Below are 14,756 nucleotides of genomic sequence, written 5' to 3'. Positions count from 1 at the left end.
GGTCCCGATTCCTAGAGCTACAAGTTCCCGGCCGCCAAGTCTGCACCGGATGCGCGTCCCGTCGGGTTCCGTGCGCTGCAGCATCGAAGGCGGCGCTACATCCGGTAGCGATGGAGGAGGCCTCCGAGTCTCGCTCCGAAGCTGCGGAGGCTTCCTACCCTCCGCAAACGGCGGCGGAGACGGAGGAGCTGCGCGGGTGGAGCGAGGCGCAGTTCCGGCACTACAGCTTCGCGACGCGGCCTATCGCCCGGCTGCGCCACGGAGACCCACGCGCCGAGGAACTGCTAGAGAACGAGGTGACGGAGGACGCTGCCTCGGGGATTGGGGAACTTGAGCCGCCTATTCTCCTCGCGCGGGGCCGGGGATGGGGAACGGGTGTCACTTCGCTTCGGCGGGCTCCTTCCGTCCGTGACCTCCGCTCTGTGTTTGCTTCCAGGAGCCGGTGGTGCTCACCGACACCAATCTGGTTTATCCCGCCTTGAAGTGGGACCTGGATTACCTTCAGGAGAATATTGGGAGTGGGGACTTCTCGGTGTACCGAGCCAGCACCCACAAATTTCTGTACTACGATGAGAAGAAGATGGCAAACGTGAAAAACTTCAAACCGAAGTCCAGCAGAGAGGAGATGAAGTTCAGGGATTTTATGGCACAACTCCAGGAAACCGAGCAGCAGGGAGGCGGAGAAAGGTAATAACAACACCTGATGGTCGCTTGATAGTCAGAGGGCTAAGGTGGGATTTGCTTCTGGCTATAAATGATCTGCTGGGTTGCTGCGTGGTGCAGTAGCTCCTTTGGATAATCTTAACCAGACCTCCAGGGTGGAAAGGGGTCTGTTCTAATGCAGAAGGACCTTAAGCTCAGTGTTATGGGTTTAGAACCTGTTTGGTTTGGGTTTTGGTTTTGGTTGTAGGTTTTAGGTTTTAGTTTAGTTTTAAGTTTAGTTTATTGTCATTGCACCTTGTACAATGAAATCAAACACCATCTTCAGTGCATATCATGACCATGAAAATAAACACAAACACACCCTTCACCCTCCACACATTGAATCAAAACACACACACACACACACACACCCATACCGCACCAACACTGCACTATACAGTAGAATTCAGCAGAACTACTGCCCTGGGATAGAAGCTGTTATTCAGCCTATTTGTCCTGGTTTTTATTATTCTGTATCGTCTGCCAGATGGCAATAGTTCAAAAAAAGGGTGCCCAGGATTAGATGGATATTTGAGGATGTTTTGAGCTTTCTTAAGGCAGTGGGAGCTATAAAGCTCTTCCAAAGAGGGGAGAGGGCAACCCATGATCCTCTGGGCAATGACGTTAACCTTCTGGAGTGCTGTCCTATCTGCCACTGTGCAATTGGCAAACCATACAGAGGCGCAGTAAGTTAAGATACTCTTTATCGTGCAGTGGTAGAAGGTCACCAGCAGTTTTTCAGATTTTTTGGAAACTGAGGAAGGGGTACTGGGCTTGATTGATTGGGGAGTTAAGCAAGCAACAATTTCCAAATCTCCTATAAAGAAAATGGGTGTAGCTTGGAATTTGAAATAACAGGCTGTTATATAGATCTAATGAGATAAGGGAGTAAACATAGTAGTATTTTTCAGGCACAACAGAAATATTGGAGAAGGGAACAATTTGAAATATTAAATTTAATTTTTGAGGAAGTCCTTCACAAAATGAACCTTGAATCTGTTCATAAAGAACATTTGTTTCATTGAAGGCAATTCATATACAGTTTAAAGGAATATTTTGTGCTATTTATGCATAGCTTATTTCATTGAAGAAAGAGCTTGTTTAACCGAAAAAAATGTATAATCCATAGCATCAGACTCAGTATATATCATATTTTTGCTTTATATCTCTACGTTGTGATGCATGGCTATTTTGCCACTTTTTGCATTGTAATCTGCCTATCATAAAAGAAATACTCCACATGCATTGGATGCAATTGGAGTAGTTTTGTAGTAGGATGTTATTTTCTTATATTTAATAACAGATATTAGTAACTGTAATGTGGTCCCTAAATTGTTTTAGCCTCTCGTGAATGTTTTTCCAAAAAAGGACTGATGTGTTTACACAACAAACAATCTGATGTGTAGGCCATGTAAGTTCACCCAACATGCTAAGTCATCATCCATGCACACACAAACCCTTTCCAATGCACCTGTTGCATCTTTAACCTAATTCTGTTGTATGAGCACAGTAAAATGTATACTTACATAAATGCATCTTTTTAGTCACACTCTGCTTTCCCACTGTTGTTTACTATTGTGGTAGTTGCTTTTCGCCATGTTTTGATCCTTGTTATTCTAGGTGCAGATACATTTTCTATTGCCTTTTTATCTGTCAGGTGTTTCTGCACTGCCATTCCAAATCCAGCAAAATTACCCAGCAGTTAAAGCAAACTTGTTTCCTTTCTTATGTTTCAGTTTTGACAGATTGGAAGGCAGCAGACCTCTGGCTGTATGCTGTTCCTTCCTGTCCTCTCTCTTTCCTTTCTGAGGAATATTCTGCACTCATGTGGTGGCAGAGGAGGAGGCAGTGACACTGCTGTGTAGGCCCAGAACTCTGTTGCTTTCCTGCTGCTGAAGGTAAACATTATTTAGTTTTTTTTAAAAAAAAAATCAGAACAATTTTTTTTCAGTTGTGAGGTGGGCTTAGCAAGTATATCTTATCTCTTGACACTGCTTTGCCCAGTATAGGTTAGTGATATTGAAAGTTCAGAAGTCCAAAAGAATTACTATGTTGAATTACCCACACTTCTGATCATCGTAATTTATACAGGACCCTAGGAACATAAGATTTTATTCTTTTTTCATGGACCATTAGTCATTTTTGGTAATTTAACGCTCATAACAATTCTTTTTCCAGCTCTGTAAGCTAGGTTTTGTTACCGTTTCTATAAGAACTATACAGTTGATTGACAGACAATGCAAGAGCTAATTGGATATAGCTTTGCACACATATTTGCATTTCTTTTTTTATTATTTTTGGTATATACAGGTTATATCTTCAGCAGACCTTAAATGACACAGTTGGAAGGAAAATTGTGGTAGATTTCCTGGGCTTTAATTGGAACTGGATTAACAGACAGCAGTCGAAGCGAGGCTGGGGTCAGCTGACATCCAACTTACTTCTGATTGGCATGGAAGGTAACCAACTTGCCTCTTTGGACAAGTCATTTGGTTTTAATAGTCATTTAGTGCTACCTGTTGAGGAATTCCTATGGACAATATGTCAGTGTTAGGTAACTGAATTTGGGTGGAGTGCTTTCTTCTCAGTTATAATCTTACCTAATACAATATCCTCAACATGTTTCAGTTAGACTAAGAGGAAGAGTCCAGAGATTTGGTTGCTGCAGTTAACCTGGAAGCTAACAAACAAGAGCCAAATTTTACTAAAAATTATGTGGTGATAATCAGATATTTATTTATTTATTTGATTTATATTGCCGCCTATTCACCCACAGCGACTCAAGGCGGCTTATACAATGTAAAATCATATTTAAAACAAAAAATAAAAATAAAAACAATAAGAACCCACAAAAAGAATCAAATAAATTAGTAAAATACAATAGAACAAAATTTGGAAAAAAACCAAAAACCAACTCCCACCCTCCCACCCCAATGACAGCAGGTCACACTAGCCATCTGATCGGTTCCATCCCTCTCTGGGTTCCCTAGGCCTGTTGGCAAAATCAAGTCTTCAGTGCCTTTCGGAATAGTATTAACGAGAGGGCCATTCTAATCTCTGGGGGAATGATGTTCCAGAGAGATGGAGCCACCACAGAGAAGGCCCTTCTTCTAGGTCCCACCAGGTGTATCTCCCTCAGTGATGGGACCCGTAGCATTCCCTGCCTCCTCGCTCTAATGGGTCAGGTAGTTGTCACTGGCAAGAGATATTTCCTCAGATAACCCAGACCCAAGCCATGAAGGGCTTTAAAGGTGACAACCAGCACCTTGAATTGCACCTGGAAGCAAATTGGCAGCCAATGCAGCTCCTGCAGGAGAGATGATACATGTGCACACCCGGGTCTGCACAAAACCATGCGGGCCGCTGCATTTTGCACAAACTGAAGCTTCCAGATGCTCTTCAAGGGCAGCCCCATGTAGAGCGCGTTGCAATAATCAAGACGGGAAGTGACCAGGGCATGAGTGACTGTTGGTAGGGACCGCTGATCCAGGAAAAGGCGTAACTGGTGCACAACCTGCAGTTGCGCAAAGGCCCTCCTGGCCACAACCACCACCTGCTCTTCGAACAGGAGTCGTGAGTCCAGGAGAATCCCCAGATTACGCACAGGGTCTGTTTGGGGTAGTGCCACCCCATTCAAGACTAAAGGTGGTAATTCTCCCTGAACCAACGAACCCCAGACCCAGAGCTACTCGGTCTTGCAAACGGTTTAGTTTCAACCGGTTGCTCCCCATCCAGCACCTAACAACCTCCAGGCATTGCGAGAGGGAGGACACAGCAACACTTAACTCACCACGGACCGAGACATACAGTTGAATATCATCAGCATATTGGTGATACCTCAGTCCATGGTGATGGATGATCTCACCCAGCAGTTTCATATCCATGTTGAACAGGAGCGGAGAGAGTACTGAGCCCTGTGGAACCCCGTAAAGCAGTATGCAAGGGTTGGATCTCTCCCCTTCTATCAACCCTGACTGAGAGTGGCTGCAGAGGAAGGAAGTGAACCAAGACAGCACAAGGCCTCCCACTCCCATCCCCTGAAGCTGTCCCAGGAGAATCCCATGGTCAATGGTATCAAAAGCCGCTGAGAGGTCAAGTAGAGCAAGGAAGGATGCACTACCCCCATCCCACTCCCGCCAGAGATTATCCAAAAGTGCAACCAATGCTGTTTCTGTCCCAAATCCAGGCCTGAATCCTGACTCGTAGGGGTCGAGATAATCCGTTTTATCCAGAAACCTCTGGAGCTGCTGCGCGACCACCTTCTCTACAGCCTTCCCCAAAAAGGGAAGATTGGAGATAGGTTGGAAATTATCCAACCGGGTGGAGTCCAGCGATGGCTTCTTAAGAAGAGGGCGGACCACAGCCTCCTTAAAGTGCTGGAGCACCTTCCTCTCCTGTAGAGAAGCATTAATCACCTCCAGAGTCCACCCGCCTGTCACCTCCTGGGAAGCTTTCACAAGCTAGGAGGGACATGGATCTAAAATACAGGTGCTCATGCACATACTCCCTAGGATCCTGTCCACTTCCTCAGGAGCAACAGGGTCAAACCGTTCCCAGATAACAGGGCAAGAACCTGCCTCAGAAGCTTCCACTGGATCAGCAACCATGCCGGCATCTAACTGGGAACAAAATCGAGCGATTTTGTCTTTGATCTGCAAATTCCTCAGTGCGCCCTTTCAGGTGGACCTCAATCTCCTCCTTCCCTAAGAGGAGACAGCTCACCTTAAAGATATGATCCCAGGTTGCTTGGATTTAATTAATCCTTGACTCATGGCCATTCATTCAGCAGCCATTCAAAATTATGGTTCTGAACAAAGGGATTTATGACCCTTGCTTGAAGTTGTGGCCATTGTAGTCTCCCCATCCTATCCTACTGGGTCCCTGTAGGTTTTGGGGCAGCTTTCTATTCCACTGGATCTTTGCCTCCCCATGACACTTACCTTTTCAGTAGATCTTTGGGAAGCAGCAGCTCCATCGTACAGTCTTCCTACACAGTGGAGGCTGTGTGGCACCATCCTGGAAGTGGCACCATTTTGGTAGCATTTGCAATTGTGGGACGAAGTTTGTGCACCCATTCCCAATAATTTATGGTACAGACCTATTGGAAATTAAAGTTCACATTTTGTAAAATAATTTCAGAAATTTGTCTTGGTCTTTCTTTATGCAGGAAATGTGACACCAGCTCACTATGATGAACAGCAGAATTTCTTTGCTCAGATTAAAGGATACAAACGATGTATTCTATTTTCACCAGACCAGTTTGAATGCCTTTATCCTTATCCTGTGCACCATCCATGTGACCGTCAAAGCCAGGTGAGATGACAACTAGCCAAATAGCATTTTTTGTCTTAAGACTACAAAGCATAACTTTTAATGCTGGTTTATTATAGAATTTCTATATACCTTTGTTTTCCTCTAACCATCTGCCTGAGGAGGAGTCTGAACCACGATGTCTGTTTTAAAGTTATTCAAATGATCATACAATGCACTTAACGCAATCATAGAAAGTTAATGTATCAAGAGAAAGAATATGAAATATATTTTTGAAAGACAGTAACAGTGTTAATGACAATACAACAATTGACAAAAGTGATATAAAATACTGATTAGAATGGCTATAAATATAAACAAGATATGTACGATAATGTTACTATGTGCACAAGATATATGTACCTAACCGACACACTGTTGAACAGAGAGATGGTTTTATTTGTTTTTGTTATAAAAATAAAAAACCTTTTCAAAAAAAGAGAGTTAATGTATCATAAGAATATCCTTATCCAGACAACTAAAGCAGTCAACCAAATCTTTATCGAGGTAGGCTGGGAAGTGTTAGCCTCATACAACTGCAGGGCTGTTTGGTGATAAAATAAAAGGGTAATCTAAAATGTTCACTAGAGATTAGCACTTATGTAATTATCTTGTGAGACAGCTCTGTAGATAACTTCAAAAAGAATTATTTTTAGGTTTTGCATTTCTGTTTCAACTGTCTGTAGACTCCTCCAGACTCACAGAGGGTACTATAGAAAGAGTGAGGCTGGATAAATCTTCTTCATTCTGTCTATAGGTGTTTCATATTGGACCTTCTAACATATTACTTTGTAAAGTTCTTTGTAAAGTTGGAGGATTAGGAATTGACAATGCCCCAGTTTCCTTCCCAGCAGCTGAAGAGACTACAATAACAACAAACAACAGTTTCCCATGTGACTTAGTCTTAACTGTACACTTTTAATGCTCAGAAGTAAATGAATTGACTCTGGAAGAAGATGACTGGTCATTGCTACATGAAGACATTTAGCACCTTGCTTAAAAGGTACAGTTTAGACCAAGGGGTCTTCAAACTTGACAGCTTTAAGACTTGTGGACTTCCAACTCCCAGAATTCCTTCTCCAGTCATGTTAGCTCAGGAATTCTGGGAGTTGAAGTCCACAAGTCTTAAATTTGACAAATTTGAAGACCCTTGGTTAGAATCAGACCCCAAGCCCCTGCCTGGAATACAAATTAAAGCTGGAGTGGATCTAGATCATGAGTCCACATCATGTCTTGAATTATACATTTCATCATCCTTAACTGTTAGCTATGATGTTTTTGGCTGATGGGATTTGGTCTAGTTCCCAACAATTTGCTTCATCCAAAAATATTTGGAGATACATTGTCTCCACCTTCTTCAAGAACTCTGTCTCCAACAGGATATTAATGATACTAATTCCTGTTGTAGAAGAGTTGGCCATCTTTAGATTCACCCAGTAGTCACCTGCTGGTATTCATTGAAGTCAAAGTTAGTCAATAGTAAAGCACTGAGAGAAGTAGCTGCAGCTTCCATGCAATTTATCCATAGTTTTGGTCACTTGAAATTGCACATAGAGATGAATTAATAAAATTAGGGGAGATGCCAATCATGCACCAATGTTTCCATCTCAGCCTTCTCTTTGAAGTGCCAAGTGAGATTCAAACACCAGGTTTGCATTTAAGGATTCCACCAACCATTCAGAAAGTATGTAATGGATGTGGATGCTGTGCTTTGATATTCTCATGCTTGTTTCAGCATCCTGGTTCCTCAGTAATCAGGGTACTCTGCAATAAAGGAGAGGATATTTGAGGGCAGCTAAATAGACCATCTCTTCCATTTCAACAATCTGCTGGTGAGATCATTGTTAATCTCCAGTTAGCTCTGCAGCTCATTATATCCCTCTGTTGGTCTTTCTAAATTGGTTCCCCAATTTGCTGAGTTTAAAAAGCTCCAGAAAATTTACAGTTATATTATATAACTTATAATATTTATATAATATAAATATATTTATATAATATAAACATATAAATATTATATTTATATAATATAATACTTATAAAATTTATATAATATTATATAAAGTTATATTAGCTGTCAGCAGTGCTGATTTATAATCCTTCTGGGCTATTGTCTTGAGCTGAATGTTTGCAGTTTATCTCAGACATCTCAAGAATGATTTACTTGGTTATTAGACAATAAGACCAGATTTAATCTTGATTTTTATTGGTATAGCAGAATCCTCCCAATCAGTGCCATATAAATACCTGGTAGTTTATGTGTTCTGTGCTTTTCTTTGGTTGATTACATCTTAAAATAATAAATACAAATGCTAAGTACAGTTATTCACAATCAACAAAACCAGTAACTAGTGGGAAGTAGAGTACATTGTCTTGAAGGTGGTGATTTTTATCTCTAGTTCTCTTTTTGTTAAAGTTAGTAAAGAAGTTCATTTTCTCTGAAGTAGCTGGGGTGGGAAGCAGAGGGAAAATCATTATATTATCTCCAGTGACTTCAGTGATGCCTTCTTCTCTCCTGCTAGGTTGACTTCGACAATCCTGATTACGAGAAGTTTCCTAATTTCCAGAACATAGTTGGCTATGAAACAGTAGTTGGCCCAGGCGATGTGCTTTATATTCCCATGTATTGGTAATACATTTAGGATGAGAATGGGACAGAATGAGCTAGTATGATTCTGCAGCAGAATCATTTTAGGGAACAAAGGGGTTTTTGGTCAGAGGCTCTGAATCTTGTGCCTTTTATTCTGACTAGGATAGATATATATTTTTCTGTTTGTAAAGTGCCTCCTGCAGGAATAGCAATAATCCTTGATACTTGTTCATATGCAGAAATATTGGTCCCTTTTTCTACTATAAGATTTACATTTGAGACACATCCTTATATGTTCTTATAAACATCTACTATGACAGTTTTGGGGAAGCAACTGAATGAAGCAATTATCCAGACCATTATCAAAGTTGCATTTACAGATACAGGTGGTCTTTGTTTAATACCTGCCCTGTTTAGTAACCATTTGAAGTGATAATGGCACTGAAAAAGTAATGTTACAGCTGATCCTTGCACATGTGACTGTTGCATGTTGCAACATTCCCATAGTCATTTGATTGAGATTCAGCCACTTTGCAACCGGCAAGTAATCATTTGATTTGATCTGATTTTATGAACATTTTTTACCATGGTTGTTAAGTGAATCATCATGGTTGTTAAGCAAGTTCAACTTCTGCTATTGACTTTGCATTTTGGAAGCTGGCTGCGAAGGTTGCAAATCATGATTGCAAGGTGCTACCTTCACTGCAAAAGCAAGCTGGTTGCTGAGCGCTCAAATTGCAATCATGTGACTGAGAGTGATCATATTTTTTAGGGTGGGTTGCAAGTCACTTTTTTCAAAGCCATTGTAACTTTGAATGGCCGTTGAATGATCACTAAGAAGGAGGACTATCTGAATATTTTCTAATGCATATACATGTACAAATGGTTGTTTATTCATTAGATAACTAAGAACAAAAAAGTATAATAAATTATAATTTCCCCCCAAATGAAGAGGAATAAAAGAACTAAATTACAATTTAATTATTATAAAACATGTTTAGTATTTTTGTCAAACTAGTATTAGAAATGTTAAAATCTAACCGTTTTAAATTAGGAATATTAAAAGAATTATCTTCTGTGGCTTGATATAGGTGGCATCACATTGAGTCATTGCTGAATGGAGGAATTACCATCACTGTAAATTTTTGGTACAAGGTAGTATGTCTAAATTTAATATAGTATAAAGTTTTATAAATAGACTTGTGTTTTAATTGCAAAATTATAATTGCAGTATGATACTGATTATTGCATCATAATATATATATATATATATATATATCATTTTTCTACGTTTATTTAAATGATCAAAATTGCGTCAGCTGCTAAAATGGACTTGAATTCTTAGCTTGATTTCTTAAGAGATAACCTTGTAATACTTAAGTTGAAATAGTGAACTCTTCATCCTAGCTCTTCTAGAGAGAAGCGTATCTATAGTGCCTTCAAGTCAGCGTAGTCTCCTGGTGACTGCCTAGAATAGTCCCTGCAGTTTCCTTGGCAAGATTCAGAACCGGCTTGTTTCTCGCCTGATACTACTTCACCAAACTGACTTCCTTTAAAGAAATAAGCTTTTGTTTTTTTAAAAATGGGTGGTAGTATTAGAAATAGTATTTTTGACCAGTCACTTGCCTAAACATCTTTTCATATGATACGTGCTATTTAATAGATAAGAAAATACCAACTCACTTTTTCTCATCTCTGACTTTTATTAGCTTCTTGCTTTTTTAGTGCTAGGTGTATGTAAGGTTTTTTAAAGCACTGAATCATTGTAAATCTGTTGGTCTTTTCAGTTTCCTTTTTATCTTACTGGTACCCCAGAACGAGGGGTATAAATAATAATGTCCAGATAATCAATGTCTCCATTGGAATCTGTTTTCAATTTCATTTTTGTAAATGTTTCAACTTGATGAACCCTTTTTTAAGGAAGGTATTTTTCTCCACACAGGGTGCTCCAACTCCTAAAAGGATTGAATACCCCCTAAAGGCTCATCAGAAAGTAGCTGTAATGAGGAACATAGAGAAAATGTTGGGGGAGGCACTTGGAAATCCACAAGAGGTAAAGTATGGATCTCAGACTGGCTATAGTAACCACATGGCTGAGCTTGTTCAGCTTTTGGTCTCATAAAATAAAATAATAGCATAACAAATGGAAGATGTTACATATTTAACACCTTAAAATCGGTGGCGATGGGGTAGGATAGAGCAGTATTTTTCAATCTTAGCAACTTTTAAGATGGGTAGATTTCAAATACTAGCATGCTAGGAGAATTCTGGGAGTTTGGAAGTCCATACTTATTGCCAAAATTGACACTGGGATAGAGCATTCAAAGTGTTAGCAGCAGTTCTGAAGATCATAGTATTACTCAAGTCTTTAAGAGGGATTTTTGTGTTTACTAGACTAGGCATTATAAGTTCAGCATTTTCTGTGTCAAGAACAAAAGTTTTGACTTGGCTTAAACAAGCATAAATTGAAGCAGATGCCTCATTCAACATCTAAATTGTGTTTTGGAATAGCTACAACTTTTAGGCTAATTAGGAGAGTGGCTAAAATGAAATTAACTGCCACCTTAATTTTTATGATAAAAATTTTCCTCACTTGTAAAGTGATTGTTCAAACATTAAATAAATTATGACTTCTGATATTTACATTAGCATATCTTTCTGCACTGCTTGGAATATAGAATGTAGGAACTTATTGAGCAACTGTTTCAATAGCTCTGGAAAAAGGACTGGTCCTTGAACTTGCAGCTGTCACAGTGTCTCTGAGATCACAGAATCACAGTTTAGGCATGTGGCAACCAGCATATCTTTATAATGATTACAGCATCCCTCAATCACATGATTGCCGTTTGGAGACCTTCATAGCTGGGTTCCAAGAAGCAAAGTCAGTGGGGAAGCTATCAGGAACTGGGAAGTCATGGTTATGTCACGCTTAATGACTATGGTGGTACATTCTTAACTACATCTGAAACTGATGTCAGTTGATGGTGATGTTTTTACTTTACCATAGCCTTAGCAATGAGGTTGCTGGTCCAGATTGCAGCCAGTGAGGACAATTTGTTGACCAGTTTTATAAAGTGTGTGTGTGTGTGTGTGTGTGTTTATGGTTCTAGGTATTCACTAAATGTTATCATTGAGGAATACTTTTTGAAAAGATCACTGTTACTTGAGAGAATTGACAGACATTCTCATGAGTGAGTGCTTAAAATAATTTGTTTATGATGCTGACATTAAATACTTAACATTTATTTTCTGGTGTATAATGTATAGTTTTGCAGTTCAATATGATTTCTAGTCTGTTGATAAAGCTGTAGCTAATAAAGCAATGTGTTTTGTTGTTTTTCCTTTGAGCAGGTGGGCCCCCTGTTGAATATGATGATCAAAGGGCGGTATGACTAATCTTGGACTTCTGCAGGATATTGGAGCCATTTCACCTAAAGGGGGAAGATATTAAGCGCTAATATTGCACACAGCACTTAAAAACAGATGGATTCTTGATCCAGCTCTGATCCACTCTGCCCACCTAGGGGAATGACTAGAACTCTGAAATGTTCCATTTGTCCCTCCTTCAACTTCACCAAACCTTATAGAATAATTCATCCTGAAACCATCACCAGTAACTCTTATGTTCTCCATCTGCCTAGATACAACAATTGGCACCCAGTACTTGATGATATTTATTTGTGATAGCACCTTTGTGATCACCTACATAAGAATTACCCCAGGAACAATTTTGATTTTCCTTCTATATTTCAGTGTTAGGAATCAACACGGATAACTTTCAACTGTAAATCAACTCATATCTATAATTAGCATATTTTCTTAAAGGCTACCTTCTCTTTGATATTGCAACTTCTTAAACTAAAGCTCGTTGAGGGATACAGAAATATTAAGGACACAAGAGATGGAGACTTTAAGAGCTTTTAAACCCATTGTGTCATTTTGTCATAAACAATACATTGATTTCTAATTCTATAAAACTAGGCCAAATTGCCTATGTATAGAAATTGACTTTTCCACTCAGGATGTTAATAGAATGGGACAAGCCATAGCGAGTGCCCTTAGTCAATAAAACCTGTGTGTCATATTTTTCACTTAGCCATGCATGGTTATACTTCCTCATTGCACTCTGCCTTCTCTAGGCCAAATTAAGTGCCAGATCAGTTGGTAAAGAGAAGAGAGCAGCAAAGCTTTTTTTTTAAATTTCCATTTTGCTCTTTCATATGTCTGGAAAGAGATAGGAATATGGGCTTTGTAATTGTATTTCATTAACCAAGGAATGCAGATTTTAGAGTTTAACTTCTAGATAACGAAGGAAAAGTTTCTTCACAAAGTCACTTTTCTATGAGAGTTTAGAAGACCCATCCTGGGTCATTGATTTTTTTTGAAGATCATTGATATTTTCCAGCAAGATAGATGAAAGTTAGATATTGGGACAACATATACATAACCAGAGTTTCTGGGATCCTCTGCATTCCTGTTTACTGTGAATTCTATACAGAGCTGAACAAGTGTCTGAAGCCAGGATTCTTGGCTTTTTTCGGGGAAGGTTGAACCTGAAAATGCCATGCAGCTTTGTTACAAGTAAAGCCTTTGATATAGTTTCAAGCCACAAGGAGGCAGCAGAAGACCAGCATTCCTGATGCTATCACAGGAAGAAGGTGGCTTTCAGAGGGCAACATTGGACTTGATGAATAGTAATATCAATAAAATCATTCTGCCTTTGGCTGAAACAAAGCAATTCCTGTGTTTAGTCCTTGATGTGAAATGGCACCCCAGAATGGACCTGTGGAATATTGTGTATTTATGTAGAAAAGCCCAGCTTGTCATTAGAAAGAAGACGAATGGAAATCCACCCTTCCAATATGTTTTTCTTTTTGCCAAAGGTGTAAATTTGAAAATGTCTAAATAGTTGGTTTGGGAAAAGAATACATTGCACTTTAATAGTGCAAAAGCTTAATTTACAATGCACTGATAAAAGACAGTTTTAGGTACTGTTAACTTTTGTTTTTTTAATCTTGTGTTTTGATGCCTGCTGTTGGGAAAAATTGTGTCTAGTGTGAAAAAATGTGGGAAATACATAATACCTTCTGAAATGTAGTTCCTAAAATACAGCTGCTGTTGAATTACACAAATACCTGTTCCCCTTCATTCTATATGATATGTATTCCTCATCTTATGGGAAGGGCAATAATTTGAAATTAGTTTTGAACATTCAGTTCTCATGATCTTGTGATTTATATGAAGGTTAAAAGGTAATAATTGCTACTGGTGACATTTTCCCCTTTAGTGTACTGTATATAATTAGATTAATCAATCAATCATGAAATTGTCTTGCAGATGAAGTAGTATCTCCTCTGGACACCTATAAGAGCTTGTCCCCTGCCAATACATTTGGATTGATGCTTTCTTTACACACCCATTGTGTCCCCAGCTATCTGTTCATTTTTGTTTGGGAGGGGTGAGGGGCAGATCCCCACAACGTGTCCTGCTCCACAGAAGAATTTCCAACTACAATATCTTTTTTTCTTTCATAACACGAATCCTGCATATACCTTTGCAAAACAAATATTAAGATGCAATTAACAGATTTCCTAAGAACACTTAATAATAGAATTTTGATATTTTAATACGTACTTCTAAAGGGTTAATATGTAGGAATGTGACTTTTTTTCATATAAGATGTGACAAGAATTGATAATATTCAGCTGAAATACAGGGTAGTCTTTTTCAAAATCAGTATGCGAAGCTAACTTTCCTTACTGCCTTGTGATGTGAAAAGATCATCTCCATTATTGCATCAGGCTTTTAAATTGTGCTAGAAACCAATCCATAAGTTATATAGGCTCTCCATCTCAGAAAATTACCCACTTTGTTGCTTTTTACATCTTGAATCATATCTAAGATTGCATTAATGTATTCATTACATGTATGTATGGGAAGCTTTAAATTCTGACAATAGTGAATCTCAGTATATGCTAAAAAATGAGAAATAGAATCATTCCAGTGGACAGATTGAATTTATTATAGGTGATGGGGAAAATTGGCACCGATCAATGACAGAACACATTTATATAACAACAAAAAACATGGGAAGCAATTCATATAAGGAAATCAATTTAATTAGGATGCTGACTGGGGAATTCTGGGAGTTGAATTC

General features: G+C 39.1%; 1 protein-coding gene across 1 annotated transcript; it reads left to right on the top strand.

Moving 5' to 3' along the window:
* The first annotated feature begins 77 nt into the window (after window positions 1-77).
* On the top strand, window positions 78-13,333 carry HIF1AN (hypoxia inducible factor 1 subunit alpha inhibitor). Its single transcript, XM_026672779.2, has 8 exons — window positions 78-296; window positions 437-687; window positions 3,013-3,161; window positions 5,870-6,015; window positions 8,532-8,638; window positions 9,691-9,754; window positions 10,542-10,652; window positions 11,951-13,333. The coding sequence occupies exons 1-8, from the start codon at window positions 111-113 to the stop codon at window positions 11,993-11,995; spliced, it is 1,059 nt and encodes a 352-aa protein (XP_026528564.1). The 5' UTR covers window positions 78-110; the 3' UTR covers window positions 11,996-13,333.
* Window positions 13,334-14,756: the final 1,423 nt, after the last annotated feature.

Source organism: Notechis scutatus, chromosome 4, assembly GCF_049901735.1.
Source record: "Notechis scutatus isolate UNSWTSFEM ecotype Mainland chromosome 4, rNotScu1.2, whole genome shotgun sequence".
Classification (NCBI taxonomy): Eukaryota; Metazoa; Chordata; class Lepidosauria; order Squamata; family Elapidae; genus Notechis; species Notechis scutatus.
The sequence above is the reverse complement of the archived record's forward strand: the minus strand, read 5'-3'. Positions and strand labels throughout refer to the sequence as shown.

Bases quoted from the DNA above. Each gene is read 5' to 3' on its own strand.
- HIF1AN (XM_026672779.2), top strand. From the start codon at position 111: ATGGAGGAGGCCTCCGAGTCTCGCTCCGAAGCTGCGGAGGCTTCCTAC. The intron at 3,162-5,869 runs GTAACCAACTTG...TTCTTTATGCAG, and splicing joins ACTTCTGATTGGCATGGAAG to GAAATGTGACACCAGCTCAC. The intron at 9,755-10,541 runs GTAGTATGTCTA...TTCTCCACACAG, and splicing joins CTGTAAATTTTTGGTACAAG to GGTGCTCCAACTCCTAAAAG.